Here is a 25,636-nt window from a genome sequence, read left to right as displayed (position 1 = left end):
TTATTAAGAATCACGAATGTGGTAACATGACTCTGTCTTTCTGTATAGCAAATGCAAAGTCTCATGTACATGATGTGACTGAACCTCCTTACAGCCTGGAGGGTGGTGCCAGGGGTAACTGGTGGCTGCTTCTGTGCAGGCAGCTCTGAAATGTGGTCATGTCATGAAGTGGCTCCCATCTCTTGGTGTAACCCATGTTATAGTCACCAGATGGTTGGTACAATGGGAAACAAATGAGAATCCTGTCAGCACTTCAAATCCCCATCCCTTATTTCATGAATGTCACTGGACATTTGGGTTATGTGGGTGACATCTTGACCTGCCTGCTTTTGATGATATTACAAGATGGTAGCCACTGCAGCAATTCCTCCTCTAGCCTCTATATATGTTTTCCCTTGAACTGATAACACCTTTGTGACAAAAAAAAGAGTACTTAGCTTTCTGAATCACATTAAGTTGCCTAGTAGGATCTGACTAATACAAAGGGACGTCAGATATATGTCTTATCTGAAAATCAAGTACACATGAATCTTTTGGTGTTCAGGCCAAATGTGAGGGCTCATAAATGAAAGAAAATGACATTTTGAAAGATTGGTTCATATCTTACCCCCTGCTAAGGGTTTACATTCCGAAATAATAATAATAATAATAATAATAATAATAATAATAATGAAAAAACAAAATAGAACAAAATATCCTGGGCAGTTTGATGTGCATTCTCTTGGAATCTAATTCTCATAATTCACAGAACCAAAAACATTTGAAGGATAAAAAGAAAAGTCCAGTGGGGAAAAGGGCAAGTAATAAATTAAGCCTCTACTGAATACTGGGTCTAAGAGAGCATTTTCTTCTTATCCTTCCAAGTTATTATCTCACTATTTTGTTTTCTTTTCTTTATAATAACATTTATCAGTATTATCATTTATCAGTATTTTCTTTTATTTATAATAAATTATATAAATAAAAAAATTATAGGAATTACCTAATTTATTTGATGACTTTCTGTTTGTCTTCTGCCACTGGAGATATGTTCCAGTGATACCAGTACTTCATCCTTGTTTACCATGTATTTTGAATACCTGGGGAGTGCTGGGTATACAGCAGGGACTCAAACTCAATTGGAGTAGTAGTGAAATAAAGAAAACTGACTTTTTCCTAGGGAAAAAATTCTATTTTTCTAAAAAACACAGTCAGGTCATAATGATAATTATAAAATACCTTCATGCAGTGCTATGCTTTGGATATACTTTTACCTTTTTTTTTTAGATTTAGAAATTGTTTTGCTAAAACTATTTTTAAAAACTTGATTGGAATTATATAATAATTATAAATAATTATTTAGTATGAATTATTTATTTATTTAATTTGGTCATTTTCAGTACAGTATTTTCAGGAATTGGATATGGCTGTTTAATTGTTCTTCTTCCCCCAAAGTTTCATGTGATTAGTCTGTGAGCAATATTGGAAGGCACTGTGGAACTTTTAAGAGGTGGGGCCTGGTGGGAAGTCCTTAGTCACTGGTGGCATGCAGAAAATCTCATGTGAACCCTTGTTAGCTTTCCAGAAAGGATTGTTATAAATAGAAGCCTGGTCCTCCTACCCTGCCAGCTTTCTCTGATTGTTGTTCAATATATAATCTCTTTGCTCCTGCATGCACTCCTACCATTGCTATCTGCTGTGGAGTGATACAGGCATGAGCGGCTCTTGCCAAGCCTGCTCTATGCTATTTGGACTTTCAGCTTTCAAAACTGTGAGCTAAAGAAACCTCTTCTTCATAAGTAACCTGTGTCAGGTATTTTGTTATAGTCATGAAAAAGCTGATTATTACACATAGAATTCCAAATTGGTTGTCATTCTCCAGACATTAAGTGCTTTGACTACCTTGTATAAGAGTCAAAGATGGTGTTTTATCTGACTTCATTTATAATTAAAAAGACTTTGTGATAATTAGAGTTCCAGTTTTTGCTTGAGGATAGTATAAAGAGATTTTGAGATGGGAATTAATGATAAACATGCTTAGAAGTTACTGAACTAAAAAATAACCTTGCTATAGTTTGGTTAAGTATCCTGTTTCATTTAGCTTTTTCGCCTCTGTGACTAAATGACCTGACCAGCACAATTGTAGCAGAGGAAGCATTTATTTGAGGGCTCATGGTTTCAGAGGTCTCAATTCATTGACAGCTGCCTCCATTCCTCAGGGCTCCAGGTGAGACAGAAACATCATGGTGGAAGAGTGTGGCAGAGGGAAGTGGCTTATGTGGTGATCAGGAAGCAGAAAGAGCCCACTTGCCAGATATAAATATATACCCAAAGTCTCACCCCAATTCCCACCTCCTCCAGCCACACCCTATCCCTTCAATTACCACTCAGTGAATCCCTATCAATAAGGGCATTAAACCACTGATTGGGTTAAGATTCTTACAACCCAATCAATACTCCTCTGAACCTTCTTTCACTGTCTCACATGTGAGTACAGCACATCCAAACCATAACATATCTCTCAAAGGACCGTATGTTAACAGGCTTGGTTCCCAAAAAGACAATATTTGGAGGTAGTGGACCTTTAGAAAGTCAACCTTTTTTGGAGATCCCTAGGACATGAGGGGCATCTTTCAAGGGGGTACCCTGATTTCTTTGTTGCCTTGCTCATGTGTTAAAAGGCTTGTCCTACCACATGCTCCTGCCATGATATACTGCAAGCTAGAGTCTCAAAAGCGATGAGGTCATTCAATCACAGACTTGAACCTCCAGTACAATGAGCTGAAATATATCTTTTCTTTTTGTGAGTTAATTGCCTCAGGTATTTTGTTACAAATAGAAAGTTGACTAATGCAAGTCTGTTTTATTCATTTCACTAGGGCAAATGAGAACCTTCCATTGAACTACAAGGAGTGTTCCATATTTTCATGCAGCTAAATACTAATTTTATATATATATATATATATATATATATATATATACTTTTAAAGGAAATTTGGTATTTTAAAGGATATAAGGTCATTTAAATAAAGTAATACCTATAATCCAAGTAATATGTCTAAAAGTTCTTTAAAAAGTCATACTTACTGGAGCTTGTGGTAATCATCTACTGCCTCATAATTTACACTCTGAGAAAAGGCTATTGCCTAAAAAAGAAAATTTAAGTTTATGTAAAGCAGAATTAGGGATTAGGATTCTACTTTAGTAGCATTTTGTCTCCACATCTGTGTATGACAATATATTCTTTCAAGATATATTTAAATCTTTCTTTAAAAAAGGAAAATGATATACTTAGCATTCTTTAAAATTTCTTTTCCACTTCACAAATTCTAATTAGGTACACCTTAATCAACTTAGTTACATTTTTGTTATTTTCCCTTTAAATTTTTTATTATCTTAGTTTTTTATTTATATATCTTCTATCCCCCCCCTCATTTGAATTTTCTCTTATTTTTATTTTTCATTCATTTCTGGAGCTTAGAAGACTTTAATTTTTCATCTGTTTTTTAATAATCTTGTCTCTGAAGCATTTCTTCTTTGATTTGGTTGTTTATCCTGTCTGTAGTTTGCCGTGTAATTATTTGCCTGATAATTTCCTCTGTTGTTTTTGAGTAGTTTTTACAATGTTAATCTGCCTTTTGCATATATTTTTCCTGTTTTCTTCCCTCTGGATTATGTTTCATTTCAATCTTTAGCATTCCATAAGGTTGCTGTTGGCTCAGCATTAAAAAAAAAAAAACATTTACAGAATATACATTATAGTAGAGGCAAAAAATAATAAGCCATACATTTATAAAGTATATTAAGGGAAATAGTTATATCCCTGTATTGCTTTTTTGTAAGTAACCTTACAAAAATGCTCTTGCTTATAATTAGGCACCAAAAATTTTATGTTGTCTTTAGTGAAATGTAGCTATAGTTTCCAAGCTTCGATTATTCTTGTCATTTAAATTATGCTCAACAGGGTGCAATGTTGGTACAATATATGGAAATCAATAAATGTAATTCACCACATCAATAGACTTAAAGATAAGAATCACATGATTATCTCAAGGGATGCATAAAGAGCATTTCACAAAATACAGCATCCATTCATGCTCAAAACACTAGGAAAAACTAGGAACAGTAGGAACATGCCTCAACAGTGTAAAAGTTATATATGCTAAACCCAAGGCTAACATTATTCTAAATGGAGAAAAACTGAAGGCATTCCCTCTCAAAACTGGAAGAAGACATGGATACCCTCTTTCACCACTTCTATTCAACATAGTCCTGGAAACTCTACCCAGAGCAATTAAACAGAAGAAAGAAATTAAAGGGATACAAATAGGAAAAGAAGAACTCAAACTACCCCTATTTGCTAAGAACATAATTCCATATTTAGAAGACCCCCCAAAACTCTTATCAGAAAACTTCTAGAACTCATAAATAAATTCAGTAAAGTAGCAGGTTATAAAATTAACACCCATAAATCAACTGTATTCCTATAAATCACTGATAAGTCAACTGAAGGAGAAATTAGGAAAACTATCCCATTCACAATAACCTAAAAAAAATTTGGAAATCAATCTAACAAACCTGTACAATGAAAACTATAGAAACTAAAGAAAGAAATTGAAGAAGACCTTAGAAGATGGAAAGATCTCCTATGTTCTTGGATAGGCAGAATTAACATTGTCAAAATGGCCATATTTTCAAAAGCACTATACAGATTTAATGCAGTTCCTATTAAAATTCCAATGTAGTTCTTCATAGAAATAGAAAGCAGCCACAAAATTCACCTGGAAAAATAAGAGGCCCAGAATAGCCAAAGCAATCCTCAGTAACATAAGTGAAGTGAGAGGCATTATAACACCATCCCTTAAATTACACTACAAAGCTATAGTAATAAAACAACATGGTATTGCTAACAAAACAGACAAGAAGACCAATGGAACAGACTAGAAGATACAGAGACAAACTCACATAAATATAGTTATCTTGTACCACACAAAGGCATCATAAACATACATTGGAGAAAAGATAGTCCTTTCAACAAATGATGCTGAGAAAACTGGAAATCCATATGTAGCAAAATGAAATTAAACCCCTAATGAAATTAAATCACAAAACTTGACTCAAGGTGGATCCAGTATCTAGGCATTAGACCAGAGACCATGCATCTACTAGAAGAAAAAGTAGGCCCAAAGCTCCATCATATCAGCTTAGGAACCAAATTCCTCAATAAGAATCCTAAAGCACAGGAAGCAAAATTAAGAACCAATAAATGGGATGTTATCAAACTAAAAAGTTTCTTCATAGCAAAGGAAATAACGAAGAGCATGAGGAGAGAGCCTACAGAATGGGAAAATATCTTTGCCGTCTGCATCTCAGATACAGCATTAATCTCCAGGATATATAAAGAACTCAAAAAACTTAACACACACACACACACACACACACACACACACACACACCCCAAATCAACCCCCCCAATAACAAAAAAACAAAGAACCCAATTGATAAATGGGCAAAGGAACTAAACAGGCTCTTCACAGAAGAAGAAGAAAAAAAAAGGAGAAAAATTATGCTCAAATTTGGGTTGGCAATTCAACCTACATATATGCATATTATTTTACATAATAAAATATATCTACATTATGGTACTATTTAAAAATATATTCTATGAATGCAATCCTCTACTTAAAAATAATGAAGAAATGGTTTTGCAGAAATAAATGACAAAATTGAAAATATCTGGACTGGGGCTGGGGTTATGGCTTAGTGATAGAGTGCTTGCCTAGCATGTGCAAGGCCCTGGGTTCGATCCTCAGCACCACATAAAAATAAGTAAATAAAATCAAGATATTAAAAAAAAAAGAAAAAGAAAATATCTCCACTGTTGAAGAAACTATAAAATGTGTCAGTGTATTTATTTTAAAACAATAAATAGATCTTTTAATAGTTAAAAATAATCAATCAAATTGAGTACGCAACTATAATTTTAATAAAAAAATAATTTTTTAAATGTCAAATATAATTTTGGCAGCAGATTAGGCATAACCAAAATTAAGTAAAACAGCAGCAACAAAAAAAAGCTCTAAAGTGGGAGACTGATCAGAAGAAACTATAGGAATACATTCTAGAGAGAGGAAAGGATGAACAATATAGAAAGAGAGTTAAAGGCTCATGGGAAATTGATTGAGGAAGTTTAACATGACTAACTGATATTATAGAAGAGAAGAAGAAGGAGAAAGAGGTACAGACAGTATATGACAAGCTATCTGATGAAAATGATGATCTACATATTAAAGTAGCCCAAGAAATTCTAAGCAGTGTAAAAGTACAGAAACTCAAATCTATACACATTACAGTAAAGCTACAGAAAGCAAAGAACAAAATTTTAAAAGCTCTCTGAGGGATGAAAGTTAAGATTACAAGTGATATCTCAACAGTAACAATGCAGGCCAAAAAAAAATGATATTTTTAATGTGCTCTATAGCCATAAAAATGTTTTTCAAGAATGAATATGTCTTCAGACAAAAAAATATTGAGTATTTAATCACAAATAGCTGCTCGCTATGTACCTAAAGCAAAAGAAAAGAAATACAGGATGGGGGCACAATTTTTTTTTTTGAAGATAGGGTAAATACACACTGCTGTATAAAATTATAATAAAATTATCTACTAGTATAAAAATAAAATAGGATTAAAAATCTATGACTATGATAACATGAGTATGGGAAAGAGTAAAATATTTAAATTTGGACTTGTATAAATTAAATATTTATGTCAAAATTTCCAAGGAAACCTGATTATAAATATAGAGTATGTAACTGCTAAAATAGAAGTAGGAGGAAAATGAAATGATAAAAGGTATGTAAAAAGATTGAAAAAAAAGAATATAAAATAAGTGGAAGGCAAATCACCAAATATGGCATTTATTGCAATGAATGTAAATAGATTAAATACTATGGATAAAAGTCAAATATTTCAGATTGGATAAAAATAGAAAAAAATTAAAAAACACAAATATGTGATACTTATAGGGAATATATCTAAAATATAAGACAAAAGAAAGGTTAAAATTAAAGGAGATTTTTAAATTTTAACCAGGTACAGTGGTGCATGCCTATAATCCCAGTGACTTGGAAGGCTGAGGCAGGAGGACTGCAAGTTTGAGGCCAACCTCAGCAACTCAGGGAGGCCCTGTCTGAAAAAACAAATTCATGCATCAATATAAAATGCTTTTTGTTAATTAAGTCTCTATGAAAAGACAATTGACTATGTAAAGCAGAAATAACAGTAATGCACTGTGAAGTTCATAAAATATGTAGAAGTCAAATGTATGACATCAATAAACACTGAAAATATTCATACATTATGACATCAATAGCACACAGGACTTGAAAAAATGGAAGTATACCATTACAAAGCTTTTAAACTATACATGAAGTGATATGCTGGTTTGGAAGGTAGACAGAAAGTAAGTGAAGATGTACCATAAATTCTAAAGCAACCAACCAACAAAACAAATAGCAATAGCTAAAATGTCTCACATAAAATATAATGGAATTATAAAAATATTAAATAAAAAAAAGAATGCAGAAAAAGTGGAAAAAGAAAGAACAAAGGGGACAGATAGAAAACAAATAGTCAAGACACCAGCCTGCGCGGGACCCAGGATTTACAGTAGGTCCAGGTCCATCCCCTCCACCAGTGGGGCATACACCCATCGGAGGCACAGGACTACCTCTTCAGACCAGCAGACTATGGTGGGAAGCCAGGCCAAGCCCAGGTCCGCCCACACCAGCCTGCGCAGGACCCAGGCTCACATTAGGCCTGGGTCCACCCCTCCACCTGCAGGCACCTACCTGAGCCCAGCCTGCGGCACAGAACCACCTCTTCAAACCAGCGGACTACTGCGGGAGGTCAAGCCCAGCAGCCCAGATCTGCCCATACCAACTTGCATAGGACCCAGATCCAGGGTAGGTCCAAGTACCTTCCCCCCTCCCACCTGCGAGCCTAAGCCTAAAACACTTGCAGCTTGGGACACTGCAGTCACCGCCATAGCCTTCCCCACACCGTAACCCCTAACTTTTGGACAACAGGGTCTAGAAGCAGGTGCATCTCTGAGCAGGCATCCAAAAGATAGTGTGAGGTCCACCCTTTCAGCCCCATCTCTGTAAGACATTGCTTCCATCTTCCATCTTGGGGCCCTTCAACTATTATCTCAAGTTACCTTGGCTATGGCTGCCACCACCTTTAGATTCAGTAGCATACATTGAGGGACACCAGCAGGGTCTGGAAGCCCAACATCAAGGTGAGGTATAGACAATCTGCACAGCTACTACAAGAAGAGAGCTAGGGTTGTGGCTCAGCAGTAGAATGCTTGCCTAGCACATGTGAGGCCCTGGGTTCAATCCTCAGCACCACATAAAAATAAAAAGAATATAGGGTAGAAACTGTAATATTTTAGATCCATACTGCAAGAAAGGAAGACACATAGACAACATGAAAAAATAAGGGAGGAAAGTGCCCTAAACAAACCAGGACACTATAATAACAGAACCCATGGACAGCGAAGTTGATGAAATGTCAGAGAAGGGGTTCAGAAGGTTCATAATTAAAATGATCTGTGAATTAAAGAATGACCTAAATGAGCAAATCCAGGCAAAAATTGATCACTCCAAAAAAGAGATAAGTGAGCAAATACAGGTAGCAAAAGATTACTTCCAGAAAGAGATAGAAGGCTGGCTTTGTAGTTCAGTTGGAGAGTGCTTGCCTAGCATGTGTGAGGCAATGGGTTCAATCCTCAGCACCACATAAAAATAAAATATTGTGTCATCTACTATAAAAAATATTTTTAAAAAAGACATAGAGACTTTGAAAAAAATAACAGTCAGAAATCATTGAAATGAAGGCTACAATAAACCAAATAAAAAACTCAATAGAAAGCATAACCAACAGACTAGATCACTTGGAAGAAAAAAACATTAGATAATGAAGACAAAGTATACAATCTGGAAAATAAAGTTGATCACACAGTGAAGAAAGTTAGAAACCATCACAGAACAACTAGAATTATGGGACAGCATCAAAAGACCAAATCAAAGAGTTATTGGGATAGAGGAAGGCACAGAGTTTCAAAACAAAGGAATGTACAATCTCTTCAATGAGATAATATTAGAAAATTTCCCAAGCATGAAGAACGAATTGGAAAACCAAATACAAGAGGCTTTCAGGACACCAAATGTACAAAATTACAACAGATCTATACCAATGCACATTATAATGAAAATGCCTAGCATACAGAATAAGGATAGAATCTTAAAAGCTGCAAAAGAGAGGAATCAGATCCCATACAGGGGGAGACCAATTCATATCTCAGTAGATTTTTCAACCCAGACTTTCAAACCCAGGAGATCGTGGAACAACATATACCAAACTCTGAAGAAAATGGATTAAATGAGTATAAAATAAAATGAAAGTAGAGTGTTTCCCTGGGGAACTAAATTGATTTCTCTGGAAGAGTTTGATAAAGCAAGTCACTGAAGCAATGGCTAGATTAGGTAAGAACAAGAGCTGATTCCAACATGGCGGCGGGCGCGGAGAGATCAAGTCTCTGACCTCTTCAGCTGTGCAGGCATAGGGAGTCGTAAACAACCTAAATCTGTTTGCTCAGGATCACTAGGCAATGCTGAGCTGACGTGGATCTGGGGCGAACAGTCTGGGCCTCTCAGAACACACACTGAGCCCGGATCGGCTGAATTCAAGCTCCCGTTCGCCTGCTTCCCGCAGACAAACAGCTGTGACTCAGCACTAATCCATCCAGCTGAAACAACTGGTCAGCCCTTCTGATCCTACGGAGGTAAATGCCTACTGAGCCTTCATAGGTAGTGGCCACAGGTTTGAAACGGGGCTTGGGAGAGACAGTCAGGACCCACCCGTTGCATTGGTCACCCGGCAAAGGGAAACCAACTGTCACCATTTGCAAGAGATACCACCATGGCAGAGAACTGACGTCATCAGACTGCGGCGGAGGAGATAACTTCATTGAAACCTGCGGCTACAGGTGTGTAATTCCCTAGCCTTCCCTCTCCACACATCGGGAAACCTTAAGAGTCCCTCCCAGCTCTCCCGTAAGGGCCCCTCCCAGCTCTCCCGTGAGCGCATAGCCAGACAGAGGGAATCAGAGGTGGCGCGGGACCCACGGTGCGGAACTACCGCTCCCACCAGGGCTGACAGCTGAGGTCTCTTGCACCAGCTACCGGGGGCGTGGCTACCGGAGGGCAAGTAAAATTCACTGAGGATTCTCAGCCCCAAGCTCTACAAACTTAGGGTCTGAGGGAATGGCAAACTGGAAGAGTGTGCCCAGTCGTTCATGAAAACAGGGCTCCCGGAAGCAGCAGACCTGGCGTGAAGCCAGTATTGTGGTGAGCTGCACCCGTGAGAGGGGCCTGGCTAGAGGAAAAGTGGGAAGTGACTAGACACAAGAGGAGGCCCTAGGCACTCAGGATTGGAGACTCGCCCAGTCTGGGAGGAGCTGCTGCACAGTGATTGGTTCCCGCGTATTGACAGGAGAAACTTGGCCTGGTGGGCACAGCGCCACCTACTGGAAGAGAAGTTAATCAAACTCTAAGACTGCATTTATTAATTTTTTTTTGTGTGTGTTTTTTTTCTTTTCTCTTTTTTTTGATTTGGGTTTTTCTTTCATTTTTCTTTCTTGTTGTTTTTTTAAATTTTTTTTTTACAAAAATTTTTTTCTTTTTTTATTTCCTATTTTTTTCTTCTTTTGTCTTTTCATTTCTTTTCAATTATCTTATCCCCCCTTCCTTGAATTCTACCTGCTTACTCTCATTCTCTTTAGTGACTTCTTCCCTTCCCTTCTAATACCTTTCCTCCCAAGCATCAAATAAATTTATAGGAGTAAACAGTAACTCAGCAGTCAAACAGAACAAGAAGTAACATGAGCAGCTTCAAAAAGCAAGGAAGAAAAGGAGTACAAATAATGCAGGACAGCCTAAATATTCAGGAGGACTTAGAGTCATCAGAAAAATGGTCATATAAAGAACTCAAGGAACACCTTAGACAGATGGAATGGAACCTTAAAGAGGATACAAGACAGAAAATTCAAGCAGCGAAAGAACACATTGAGAATGAATTACATAAACAGATAAAAGAAGAAGTTAAGCATCTTTATCAGGAGATAGAGATTATAAAAAATAATCAAACAATAATTTTAGAAATGAAGGAAACGATAAACCAAATTAAAAACTCAATTGAGAGTATCACTAACAGAGTGGAGCAAGTAGAAACCAGAACGTCAGATAATGAAGACAAAATATATCATCTTGAAAAGAGTCTAGCCAACTCAGAAAGCCTGGTAAAAAATCACGAGAAAAACATCCAAGAGTTATGGGATAACATAAAAAAACCAAACTTACGAGTTATTGGGATAGAAGAAGGTACACAGATTCAAACCAAGGGAATGAGTAACCTGCTGAATGAAATAATTACAGAAAACTTTCCAGAAATAAAAAAGGAAACGGATATACAAATTGAAGATACATACAGGACACCGAGCACACAAAATCACAGTAGACCAACGCCAAGACACATTGTTATGAAGATATCCAATATACAGAACAAAGAGAAAATATTAAAAGCTACAAGAGAAAGGAGACAGATTACATTCAGGGGTAAACCAATAAGGTTAACAATAGATTTTTCATCACAGATACTGAAAGCAAGAAGGTCATGGAACAATGTATTTCAAACACTGAAAGACAATGGATGCCAACCAAGAATTCTGTATCCAGCAAAATTAAGCTTCAGGTATGACAACAAAATAAAAATCTTTCATGATAAACAAAAGTTAAAAGAATTTGCAGCCAGAAAACCAGCATTGCAAAGCATTTTGAGCAAAACACTACACAAGGAAGAAATGAAAAACAATAACCAAAACCATCAGTGGGAAGTGCCTCGGTAAAGACAGAGGGCGAGGGGAAAGATAATCATGGAGAAACAAACTAAATTTTTAAAAAAATGGATAAATAATCAAACATGGATGGAAGTACAAACCATATATCAATAGTAACTCTGAATGTTAATGGCTTAAACTCTCCAATAAAGCGACATAGGCTGGTATCATGGATTAAAAAAACAAATCCAACAATATGCTGCCTCCAGGAGACACATCTGATTGGAAAAGACATACACAGGCTGAAGATGAAAGGATCGGAAAAAATATACCATGCACACGGTCCTCGTAAGCAAGCAGGGGTGGCCATCCTCATATCGAATAAAATCGACTTCAAGACTAAGTTAATCAAAAGGGATAAAGAAGGACATTATATACTGTTAAAAGGAACCATTCACCAACAAGACATAACAATTATCAATATTTATGCACCAAATAATGGTGCTGCGACATTCATAAAACAAATTCTCCTCAAGTTCAAGAATCAAATAGACCACAACACAATAATTATGGGTGACTTCAACACACCTCTCTCACCATTGGACAGATCCTCCAAACAAAAGTTGAATAAAGAAACTATAGAACTCAATATCACAATCAATAACCTAGACTTAACTGACATATATAGAATATATCAACCATCATCAAATGGATATACTTTTTTCTCAGCAGCACATGGATCCTTCTCAAAAATAGACCATATATTATGCCATAGGGCAACCCTCAGTAAATATAAAGGGGTGGAGATAATACCATGCATTTTATCTGATCATAATGAAATGAAACTGGAAATCAATGATAAAAGAAGGAAGGAAAAATCCTACATCACATGGAAAATGAACAATATGTTACTGAATGATCAATGGGTTACAGAAGACATAAAGGAGGAAATCAAAAAATTCTTAGAGATAAATGAAAATACAGACACAACATATTGGAATCTATGGGACACAATGAAAGCAGTTTTAAGAGGAAAATTCATCGCCTGGGGTCATTCCTCAAAAAAAGAAAAAAACCAACAAATAAATGACCTCACACTTCCTCTCAAAGCCCTAGAAAAGGAAGAGCAAAACTACAGCAAATGTAGCAGAAGGCAAGAAATAATTAAAATCAGAGCAGAAATCAATGAAATGGAAACAAAAGAAACTATTGAAAAAATTAACAAAACTAAAAGTTGGTTCTTCGAAAAAATAAATAAGATCGACAGACCTTTAGCCATGCTAACGAAGAGAAGAAGAGAGAGAACTCAAATTACTAACATACGGGATGAAAAAGGCAATATCACAACAGATGCTACAGAAATACAGAAGACAATTAGAAATTATCTTGAAAACCTATATTCCAATAAAATAGAAGATAGTGAAGACATCGATAAATTTCTTAAATCATATGATTTGCCCAGACTGAGTCAGGAGGATACACACAATTTGAACAGACCAATATCAATAGATGAACTAGAAGAAGCAATCAAAAGACTACCAACCAAGAAAAGCCCTGGACCGGATGGGTATACAGCGAAGTTTTACAAAACCTTTAAAGAAGAATTAATACCAATACTTTTCAAGTTATTTCAGGAAATAGAAAAAGAGGGAGAACTTCCAAATTCATTCTATGAGGCCAACATCACCCTGATTCCGAAACCAGGCAAAGACACCCCAAAGAAAGAAAACTACAGACCAATATCTCTAATGAACCTAGATGCAAAAATCCTCAATAAATTCTGGCGAATCGAATACAAAAACACATCAAAAAAATTGTGCACCATGATCAAGTAGGATTCATCCCTGGGATGCAAGGATGGTTCAATATACGGAAATCAATAAATGTTATTCACCACATCAATAGACTTAAAGATAAGAACCATATGATCATCTCGATAGATGCAGAAAAAGCATTCAACAAAGTACAGCATCCCTTTATGTTCAAAACATTAGAAAAACTAGAGATAACAGGAACTTACCTTGACATTGTAAAAGCTATCTATGCTAAGCCTCAGGCTAGCATCATTCTGAATGGACAAAAGTTAAAGGCATTCCCTCTAAAATCTGTAACAAGACAGGGATGCCCTCTATCACCACTTCTATTCAATATAGTTCTTGAAACACTGGCCAGAGCAATTAGACAGATGAAAGAAATTAAAGGCATAAAAATAGGAAAAGAAGAACTTAAATTATCACTATTTGCAGATGACATGATTCTATACCTAGAAGACCCAAAAAGGTCTATAAAAAAACTACTAGAACTAATAAATGAATTCAGCAAAGTGGCAGGATATAAAATCAACACGCATAAATCAAAGGCATTTCTGTATATCAGCAACAAAACTTCTGAAACGGAAATGAGGAAAAACACTCCATTCACAATATCCTCAAAAAAAAATAAAATACTTGGGAATCAACCTAACAAAAGAGGTGAAAGATTTATACAATGAAAACTACAGAACCCTAAAGAGAGAAGTAGAAGAAGATCTTAGAAGATGGAAAAATATACCCTGTTCATAGATAGGCAGAACTAACATTATCAAAATGGCGATATTACCAAAAGTTCTCTATAGGTTTAATGCAATGCCAATCAAAATCCCAATGGCATTTCTTGTAGAAATAGATAAAGCAATCATGAAATTCATATGGAAAAATAAAAGACCCAGAATAGCAAAAGCAATTCTCAACAGGAAGTGTGAATCAGGCGGTATAGCGATACCAGATTTCAAACTATATTACAGAGCAATAGTGACAAAAACAGCATGGTACTGGTACCAAAACCAATGGTATAGAATAGAGGACACAGAGACTAATCCACAAAGTTACAACTATCTTATATTTGATAAGGGGGCTAAAAGCATGCAATGGAGGAAGGATTGTATCTTCAACAAATGGTGTTGGGAAAACTGGAAATCCATATGCAACAAAATGAAACTGAATCCCTTTCTCTCGCCATGCACAAAAGTTAACTCAAAATGGATCAAGGAGCTTGATATCAAATCAGAGACTCTGCATCTGATAGAAGAAAAAGTTGGCTCCGATCTACATATTGTGGGGTCGGGCTCCAAATTCCTTAATAGGACACCCATAGCACAAGAGTTAAAAACAAGAATCAACAAATGGCACTTACTTAAACTAAAAACATTTTTCTCAGCAAGAGAAACAATAAGAGAGGTAAACAGGGAGCCTACATCCTGGGAACAAATTTTTACTCCTCACACTTCAGATAGAGCCCTAATATCCAGAGTATACAAAGAACTCAAAAAATTAAACAATAAGATAACAAATAACCCAATCAACAAATGGGCCAAGGACCTCAACAGACACTTCTCAGAGGAGGACATACAATCAATCAACAAGTACATGAAAAAATGCTCACCATCTCTAGTAGTCAGAGAAATGCAAATCAAAACCACCCTAAGATACCATCTCACTCCAGTAAGATTGGCAGCCACTATGAAGTCAAACAACAAGTGCTGGAGAGGATGTGGAGAAAAGGGTACACTTGTACATTGCTGGTGGGACTGCAAATTGGTGCGGCCAATTTGGAAAGCAGTTTGGAGATTCCTGGGAAAGCTGGGAATGGAACCACCATTTGACTCTGCTATTGCCCTTCTCGTACTATTCCCTGAAGACCTTAAAAGAGCATGCTACAGGGATACTGCCACATCGATGTTCATAGCAGCACAATTCACAATAGCTAGACTGTGGAACCAACCCAGATGCCCTTCAGTAGATGAATGGTTAAAAAAATGTGGCATCTATACACAATGGAGTACTATGCAGCAATAAAAATGACAAAATCATAGAATTTGCAGAGAAATGGATGGCACTAGAGCAGATTATGCTTAGTGAAGCTAGCCAATCCCTAAAAAACAAATACCAAATGTCTTCTTTGATATAATGAGAGCAACTAAGAACAGAGCAGGGAGGAAGAGCAGGAAGAAAAGATTAACTTTAAACAGAGACATAAGATGGGAGGGAAAGGGAGAGAAAAGGAATATTGCATAATGAAGGGAGACCCTCATTGCTATACAAAATTACATATAAGAGGTTGTGAGGGGAATGGGAAAATAAACAAAGAGAGAAATGAATTATAGTAGATGGGGTAGAGAGAGAGGATGGGAGGGGAGGGGAGGGAGGATAGTAGGGGATAGGAAAGGTAGCAGAATACAACAATTACGAATAGGACATTATGTAAAATTGTGGATGTGTAACCGACGTGATTCTGCAATCTGCATTTTGGGTAAAATTGGGGGTTCATTACCCACTTCAATCTAATGTATGAAATATCATATGTTCAAGAGCTTTGTAATGTTGTGAACAACCAATAAAAAAAAAAAAGAACAAGAGCTGACGGTGGAAGAGTGGGAAAAATTATAAAAGTCTACAACTTTCACTTCTTTGTGAGTATCTTTACATGCTTTTGAAATTTTCTTTTTATCAAAGAAACTGAAATAGGAACTCACAGATATGCATTACGAGTAATGTAAGAAAAGAGACGAGGAACTTCAAAAAGACTGAGTTCAAAGAAAAGATTTTGGTCCTCTATTAAAAATAGACTAATGTGCATTCATTTATTTCAGGTAACATGAAATGTTTATGTGTGAGGTGTGTGTGTGTGTATGACATTATACACACACACACACACGCACACACACACACACACAATGATTCCCTGCTTTAACTGACTTTGGAATTAACGAAACATTTTCCATTCCATTGTATTACATAAGATGTCCACTATTGGGGCTGGAGATGTCTCTCAGTGGTAGAGTGAGCGCTTATCTAGCAAATGTGAGGCACTGGGCTCAATTCTCAGCACCACACGAAAACCAAACTAAATAAAATAAAGGTATTGTGCCCATCTACAACTAAAATATATATATATATATATATATATATATATATATATATATATATATATATAAAGCATAAATGTATATGCTTGAAGAAGCTGTGTCTAAAAAAAAGGAATAGGGAACAAAAACTGCCACTGTTATACAGTGCTTGCGAAGAAACTGAAGATGTCACCTGTTCATGTTATAACATTAATTGGAAAAGCAGTATATAAAATAATATATACAGTATATTGATACCTATGATGGTAGATTATTTCCAAAGATGACTGTAATAATTCCCCCCATTCCTGTGTACACATTTCTTTACAGTGTAATATTGTTATTACTGTATAAGAGGTAGATTCTATTTCCCCATCTTGTGAATTAGAGCTGGCTTTGTGACTTGCTTTGACCAATAGAATGTGGTCAAACCTAGACCCCAGGAGTTCTTATACCTTTTGCTTGTCTTTGCACATTGCCTTGAGACTGCCACATAAAGGAGCCAGGACTGAGAAACTGTGTGGAGCAGGGGACTGAGGCCTCTTTAGACTAACATGTTAGTACTAACACCAATCACATGACATGTCAATAAGGCTGTCTTTGATCATCCGGTCCTAGATGAACAACCAGATGACTAGAGCCACATGAGTGGGCCCAGATGAAACAAGCAGAACAGCTCAGCTACTCAGAGCCTAATGACTGACCTACAGAATTGAACTGGTTGTTATTGGAAGCCATTAGTTTTAAGGTGGTTGTTATACTATAATACATAACAGAACTCTACAAAAAGAGCTGGGGCAGGGCAAGCTTTGGTTTAAGTGTGTCTCCTAAAAGCTTGTTTGTTAGAAATATAATCCCCCAATTCACAATAATGTAATTTGGAGGTGAGACCTTTGGGAAGTAATTAAGATTAGATGAGCTCATGATGATGAGACCTCCATGATGAAATTAGTAACTTTACAAGAAGAGAGTTGAGCTAGCTCTGTCTTGCCATGTGTTGCCCTCCACCATGTTATGATGCAGAAGAAATCCTCACCAGATGCCAGCTCCATGCTTTGCAGCTTTGGAGCCTCTAGAACTGAGAGGTACATAAATTTGTATTCTTTATGACTTACCCAGTCTCAGATATTCACCTAAAAATGACTAAGCCAGAAATGAACATATAAGTGACAAAAAAGAGTTTTGAAAAGGATGTTTTTAGGTGGCGAGGCCTTAAATATTGAAAGTAAAAACTGTGGTTCAGGAATTGATGATTTATCACATTGTAATTTATTAAAAAACATATATATGTTTCAACATTTCCCCAGCTAAATCTAGAATAAAAATCTATGTGTAAAAATGTTAATATTATACATTTGTATTTATTACAATCAAATAAAGAAAATTAAAATATTTACTTACCAGACTTTTAGAGCAGTGTCCTAAGGCAATTTCATAATTAATGCTTTGTTTCCATTCTAATATTTTTGGGCCATATTGTTCCATTATAATATGTAGACCAAAGTTTTCTGGATAAACTATTTGAGCCCAAATGGACAGGACACTTCCCTTGTCCAGAAAGTAAAACATATGGGAAATATTATTATGAAATGCCCTGTATGGGCAGTTATCTTTTTCAAGGTGAGTTACACTTTTTACTTCCAGATCTAAGGGATATTCTTTTAATTGTACTGTGCCATCATCAAGAACATATGCAAGACATACTTGAGTAGATGTACCAATCAACAATAATGATTTTGTCGTTTTAGGTGTCCATGAATGTAGCTTTACTGCTTTTCTAATATTAATCTTGAAATAAAACATTATATTGTTTTCCATTTTTACCACAATGTTTCCATAATAATCTGAAAAAAAGAGACAAGTTTTTTTATTCTAAGCAAATATAAGACTGTTTTATTTAAATGTACTTTTAATTAAATATTTTTTTCATAATGACTCTTCATATACTTTGAGAAAATTAGAGAGTGGAATCATGAATCATAACTTGACATTGCATTAGAGAACTTCTTTCCTACTTCTAGAAACCATTTTCTCCTTATATGTACTGTATCTCCAGATATGTGATAATATGCATCATTTACATAGGGGAAAAAGATGTGGAATTAAATGTATCAAGTAATAGTAAGACCATGGCAAGAATAGTATTATTAGGAAGGATTATGTTATAGACTGATTTGGGTTTCCCTTAAATTCATATGTTGAAGCCTTAATCCCTATTATGACTATATTTGGAGGTAGGTCCTTTAAGGTGGTAATTAAGATTAAATGAAGTCCCTTACAAGGACACAGGTCCTTGTAAGAGGAAGAGTACCCTGGGATCTCTCTCTGTGCCCACAGAGAAGAAAATCTATGTGAGGACACAGTGAGGAAGTGGCTGTTTGCAAGCCAGAATAGAGGTCTCACAGGAATCTAGTCCTGACACTACCTTGATCTCTGACTGACAGAGATGTGAGAAAATAAATTTCTATTGTTCAAGCCACCTAGCCTACAGTATTTTGTTGGCAACCCTAGCAGACTAATATAATTAGAGTAAAGGAATAGGAGTGAGAGTGAGTAGGAATGGTATAAAGCAAAGCCCTCCTCTAGAGGTTCACTCATAGCAGGTAATAACCAACTTTCCCTCCCTTAATAGAGTGTTGTGCATAGGACAGAGCAGGTCATGGAGTGTGAGTGTCTTACCCTCTTTGGTTTTGTTGCCATATGGGTAAGTAAAAGAATAGTTGGACTGTTTTTTCTTTCAAGATGTGACATTCTCTTGTATACCCTTTAGGGGAATATCTTCTTTTAGGTATGCCTCTAGAGGTGTTTTCAGAGGACACCAGAGATGACTGGTTGACAGGAGGAAGATGGATGGGTCCATAGGATCAGGGATATGTTGTGCCTATGCACCTTACATTTGGAAACTAAGTAATTAACATTTTAATACATTGCCATAAATTATGTCCTGATCAAAGTTACCTAATCAGAAATAGATGCAATGTGGGAGAATGACATGATATACTCTTTGTTGAATGAAAAAGTAATTGTAGAATACATACACTGTAATGATAGCTAATATTTAAAACCTCATAAAATAAAACCATATATGGTTTTAAGAATATATTTATTATCCAAATTGCTTACCAATATGGTCTCTCTAATTTTCAATGGTAGGGATTATACCCAGATCTTCATGTATGCTAAACATGCCTCTACCACTGAGGCACACCCCTAGCCTTGGTCCCTATTTATGCAGCAAGGTTTTTCTCTTGCCACTTTTTGCCCCATGCTTTATTACTCACATTGAATTAATTTCAGTTCAACAAATCAGACATGTTCTTTCTGCCAACAGTCCTTTTTTCATGTGCTGTGTTCTCAGTTTGGAATGCTCCCTCAATCCCTCATTCAGTCAGTAACTCCATTTTCCTAGTATCTATGCTCTACCCCTTGTTTCAATTTAGAACTCAGTTCCTCCACACCTTATTTTCTGATCCCATAAATCTTGATTAAAGGCTTTTCCTATAAGTGTTCATAGCACATTTCCTTTTGCAGATCACACTGCTGACTTAAAAATATTATTAAATAACCAAAGAAAATTAAGAATGTTTAGAAGAAAATGACAATAAGAATACTATATGTAAATTCTGATGGGATGAAGAATTTATAGTGAAGTCATAGCTTTCTTCTTGTTTATAGCTTTAAATGAAGGCAGAAAAAGACTAAAAACAAATACCCTAGTTATTCCATTTAAGAAGCAGCCACAGATCACCAAAATTATAAAGAGAAAGCAGATATGGAGAACTGATAATGACAACAGCTTCTGAGTCCAGGGATCAGATCACTTACAGATTTTCAGACCATGGTAAGAGTTTTGGATTTATTGAGTGAAATAGGAAGCCTAGCAAGAGGGTTTTTTTTTTAAATTTTCTTAATTGTCAATGGACTTTATTTATTTATATGCGGTGCTGAGAATTGAACCCAGTGCCTCACACATGCTAGGCAAGTGCTCTACCACTGAGCTACAACCCCACCCTTAGTAAGAGTTTTAAGCAGAGGAGTAAAATGATTTAACATATACTTTAGAGTCTCACTCTGGTTTGGATGGACTATAATTTGGTGGAGGATGGGGATGCAAGAGACAGTATTCACCACTGTGATGAAAATACCTGACAAGAACAACTTAGAGGAGGAAAGATTTATTTTGGTTCATAATTTTAGGGGATTCGGTCCATGGTCAGCTAGTTCCAAGGCAGAAACATCATGGCAGGATGGCATGGAGGAGGAAATCTGCTCAGCTTGTGGCAGTTGGAAAGTGGGGGAAGTAGGGTGGGTGGGTGGGGGAAGGAGCTGGGGAGAAGATAAACCTACCCAGGGTGAGCCCACAATAGTTTACTTCCTTCAATTGGTTATACTCTCTGATATTGTATTCAGTTATTCAGGAGCTCTCATGATCCAATCATTGTCTAAAAGACTCACCTCTGAAACTTGCTGCACTGGGGTCTATGCTTACAACATGAGACTTTGGGGGACATTTCTCATCAAAACTGTAACATTTTGCTGTGATCCCCCAAAGGCTCATGCCTATCTTACAATGCAAAGTGCATTCAGTCCATCTCCAAGAATCCCTGTAAACTTAATAATTCCTGTATTCTCAAAAATGTCAGATCAGGCGGGGCAGGCAGCGACCAAAGGAGGCAGATTTAAAAGGGCCGCTGAACAGGCTTTATTGAGATATCACTCCCAGGCTCGATCAGACCCACAGAGGGGACGGGGAAGGGTCTGAGGAGAAACCGCGTGGAAGCTCAACCGGACTGGACTTTTATGGGGCTTACAGCAGGAAGGGAAGGGCTTGGGACAGGAAAAGGTGTTCTTAGAGTCCCTTGCCCCCTTGGAGTTGGTCAGGGGAATTGGCTGAACTCCAGGATTGGCCAGGGAGTCCTGCTGATTGACAGGCGTTAGTCAGAAGATCTGGCTGATTGACAGGCATTTCCGCCGGCATCTGATTGATGTTCTTTTCCGGCAGGGGATGCTTTGTTCTAAGTTGCCACTAAGTCGCCACCACCGACCTAACAAAAAATCCTAATCCAAAGTCTCCTCTGAGACTCAAGGCAAACTCTTAACTGTGAGTTCCTAAAGCAAGCTACATAAATCCAACATACAATGGCACAGAGCAAACATTCCCAGGGACATAGAAAGGAGAGATGAGACCAAATCAAGGCTGAAACCCAGCAGGACAAACAAGTCTCATATCTCTGTATCCAGCATCTGGGGCACATAGTAGTTGTAAGGGTCCGGCAAAGCGCCAGAGGAAGAGACCACACAAGAGACTGACTTCATGCAATTGGCAAAGGGGATTTATTAATTCAGCATGCTGAGGTTCCAGGCTCACTCAGGAAGATAGAGCAGCCCAGAGCCCAGAGCAGAGGTCAAGCAGAGCTTAAGTACACTTTTTGGAGAGGGCGGGGGCTTTGCATACATCAGAACAAATCATCATGAGGCGTGGGAAACTTGAACAACAACTCTGAGACATGATTAGTACATTCAGTGGCGGGAACAGGCTGGGCAGGGGTGATTGGTCACTTCTAAGCGGGGTACACATTCAAACTGATTGGTTTTGGGGCCTGGATGCCTACGTGCCGAGCTACTCAGAGCCCTTAGCTATTAAACAACCAGAGGATCAGGAGGAATATTTACTGGGCAGTTCGGGTATTGTCCTAACAGCTACAGGGATTACAGGTTTTGGGGGTAGCAGGGGAATTTTAACAATACCTAGTCTTTCACTTTTTAACCCAAGCCCTGCAGCTTGGAAACTTTACAATGCCCGGTCTTTTACACTTTAACTCAGGCTTTGCAGCTTCGAATCAGCTTAGAAATTTTCCTTTACATAGTGAGATGTGGGATCCAAAGATATGAGGCAACCCCACATTTATGGCTTTGCTATTTGCAGCCCTCATGGCTTCTCTTGACCTGGCTCTGCTCATTTCCTGAAGCTTTCTTCAGTAGATATTTCACATTCCTGGTATCTCTTAATTCCTGGTATCTCCACTGCAGCTTTGACTTTACTTTCACAGCTTCATGAATCAATCCTCTCTGGGACTTCTTATAGGGATGCCAATCCTGACACACATTGCTTGGTCTCCCAGACCTTCCTTTGAAATCTTGGTGGAGGCCTCCATGGTCCATAATTCCAGTATTTTGCATTTTTGCAAAATCAACACTATGTGGATGATGCAAAGGTCTACCACCAGCTCAAACAGTATCCAGTACCCTTTGAACCATGGCTCCACTAGCCTCTGATGAAACAAATCCTGGGGAAATAATTTTCTATGCATCCCTGTGTTATCTCTTAAAACAAAACCTTTCAAATGAGTTTTCTGTTTTATGCCCTTGAGCCTATGATATGGGGCAGGGGTGGGAGGATTCGTGTTGATTCTTGAAATTCCCTCAAGGCATCTTTTCTATTGTCTCTTTGAAAAGTCCTTGGTGTCTCTTCAGTGGGCTAATCTCTTCAACAATCACATCTTTCTTGGCCCCAATTTTATGTGCATTTTTTTTTCTGGCCATACTGCAAATTTTTCAAATCCTTCTCTTCTGCTTTTTGCTCCTAATCCTCACAGGAAACCTGGTTAAAAGTTTTCAGAAATACCCACCCCACCACCTGAATGCTGTGATGCCTTGAAAATTTCTCAGCCAGATTAATTGTTCATCACTTTGAAAATTTGGTCTTACACAAAGTCTCAGGATATGGATAAAATGTAGACAACTTCTTTGCCAAAGTGTAAAATAAATGGCCTCTAGTCCTAATAGAGTCTTCCTTTCCATATGAAACTTCATGAACACAATCTTTACTGTCCACATTCCTGTTGGCATTCTGATCTTCCAAGATTACATCAGAATAGTCCATTAAGCTCTGCTTACAACATTATAAGGCTTCTCCAGCCTCCATCTGCAAAATTTTTCAAACTCCTCCCATAAACTAGTTCCAAAATATACTACATGGTCAGGTATAGTCACAGCAATGACCCTACTTCTTGATATAAATTTCTGTGTTAGTCAGCTTTTATTGCTGTGACCAAAATACTTGAGAAGAAAATTTAAAGGAAGAAAGATTTATTTTAGCTCATGGTTTTAGAGAATTCAATCCATGGTTGACGACTCCAAGATAGAAACACCATGGCAGAAGGGATGGCAGAACTTCTCAGTTCATGGTAGTCAGGAATTGGGGAGTGGGGAGGAGCTAAGGAGAGGATTAACTCCTTCAGGGCATGCCCTGGGGGACCTCCTTCTTCCAAGTAGGTTACACTTCTCAGTATTCCATTTAGCTGTCAACAAATCCACTTGGTTTGAAACTTGCTACAGGGGGGTCTATACTTGCAACATTCTAGATATTGCTTGATCTTGCTGGAGGGGGGAAGATTGGGGGGACGGGACGGGACACACACACACACACACACACATTCTAGATACAAATCATAACAAATGGTAATAGAGACTTCATAAAATCTACTGCATATATGGGCTAGAAAGGATGGGGATTGGACTGGGAGCAGCAAAAAAAAAATGGTTAGTTTTCAAATTAAATATTTAAAACAAACAAACAACAACACCTTTTAGATAAATCCAACAGGATTCACCAATGGATTGGCTTTGGGATGAGAAGGAGGAGAATTCAAGGATGAGGTCAAGATTTGTGGCCTATAGGACTGAAAAAATATAACTGCCATTTGCTGGATGAGGAGGACAGTAAAAGGAGCAGGCTGAAGTTGGGATGAGGGGTCAAGAACTCATTTTTGGATATGTGAAGTTTGAGATGCCCATTTGTCATCTAAGCAAAGGTATCAGGAGGCAATTAGAAAGAGAAGTAAGGAGATCAGGTTGGGGTCCCAGCTGCAGGGCAAAAAGTGAATGTAAACATAGCTCAGACATCTGAAGACCAAACTCTAAAGATGCTTCTCCATTTAGGAATCATGATGACCAGGATAAAAAAGAGGCTGAGGAGAAATAACCAGTGAAGTAGAAGGAAGACTCTTCCACCAACATCACACACAAAAGAACCCCAATTATTTCCTAGAAGTCAAGTGAAAAAAAAGAAAAGGCCATACTGAGCTGTTTCAAATGCTGCTGACAGGTCATGCAAGATGACTGCAAACTTACCTCTGGAAGAGCAACATAGAGGTTTTTGAAAAACATGGGTCAATGCTTCTGTCTAGGACAATAGCCAGGACCTGGAAGACCATCACCAAGGTCCCTGCAGTCCTGGTTACACTGGAGGTGAGGTATTGGTAACCTGCAGGAACACTATAAGATTAGAGCGTAGAAACCATACTACCTCAGATCCACACTACTAGAGAGGAAGACACATGAACAACATGACAAAAACAAAGGAAGAAAATGCCCCAAACAAACCGAAATGCTACAATAATAGAATCTATTGACAGTACAGTAGATGAAATGTCAGAAAAGGAGTTCAAAATGCACATAATTAAAATGATCTGTGAAACACAGAAAAATATAAGAGAGGCGTTACAGGCAATCCAACAAAGAGATTAGAGAGCAAATACAGGCAATAATTGATCACTCCAACAAAGAGAGCAAATAAAGAGGAAAAATAACTTCAAGAAAGAGATAGAGACTCTGAAAAAATATTAAACAGAAATCATTAAAATACAGAAAACAATAAACTAAATTTAAAAATCAATAGAAAGCATCACCAACAGATTAAATCACTTGGAAGACAGAACCTCAGGCAATGAAGACAAAATATATAATCTTGAAAATAAAGTTGTCCACGCAATGAAGATGATAAGAAACCATGAACAGAATGTCCAAGGATTATGGGATAACATGAAAAGACCAAATCTAAAAATTAATGGGTTAGAGGAAGGCATAAAAAT

General features: G+C 37.2%; 1 protein-coding gene across 1 annotated transcript in view; it reads right to left on the bottom strand.

Moving 5' to 3' along the window:
- CATSPERE (catsper channel auxiliary subunit epsilon) overlaps positions 1 to 25,636 on the bottom strand; it is a gene marked incomplete at both ends in the record, with an annotated part of 194,608 nt that overhangs the window by 51,141 nt on the left and 117,831 nt on the right. Inside the window, 2 exons of the mRNA XM_081298205.1 lie at positions 3,067 to 3,125; positions 18,165 to 18,607. Of these exons, the coding sequence (XP_081154331.1) occupies positions 3,067 to 3,125; positions 18,165 to 18,607 (502 nt within the window). The remainder of the gene's footprint in view (positions 1 to 3,066; positions 3,126 to 18,164; positions 18,608 to 25,636) is intronic.

The sequence above is a fragment of the Spermophilus citellus genome (genome assembly GCF_964194105.1).
Source record: "Spermophilus citellus genome assembly, chromosome: 6".
Classification (NCBI taxonomy): domain Eukaryota; kingdom Metazoa; phylum Chordata; class Mammalia; order Rodentia; family Sciuridae; genus Spermophilus; species Spermophilus citellus.
The sequence above is the reverse complement of the archived record's forward strand: the minus strand, read 5'-3'. Positions and strand labels throughout refer to the sequence as shown.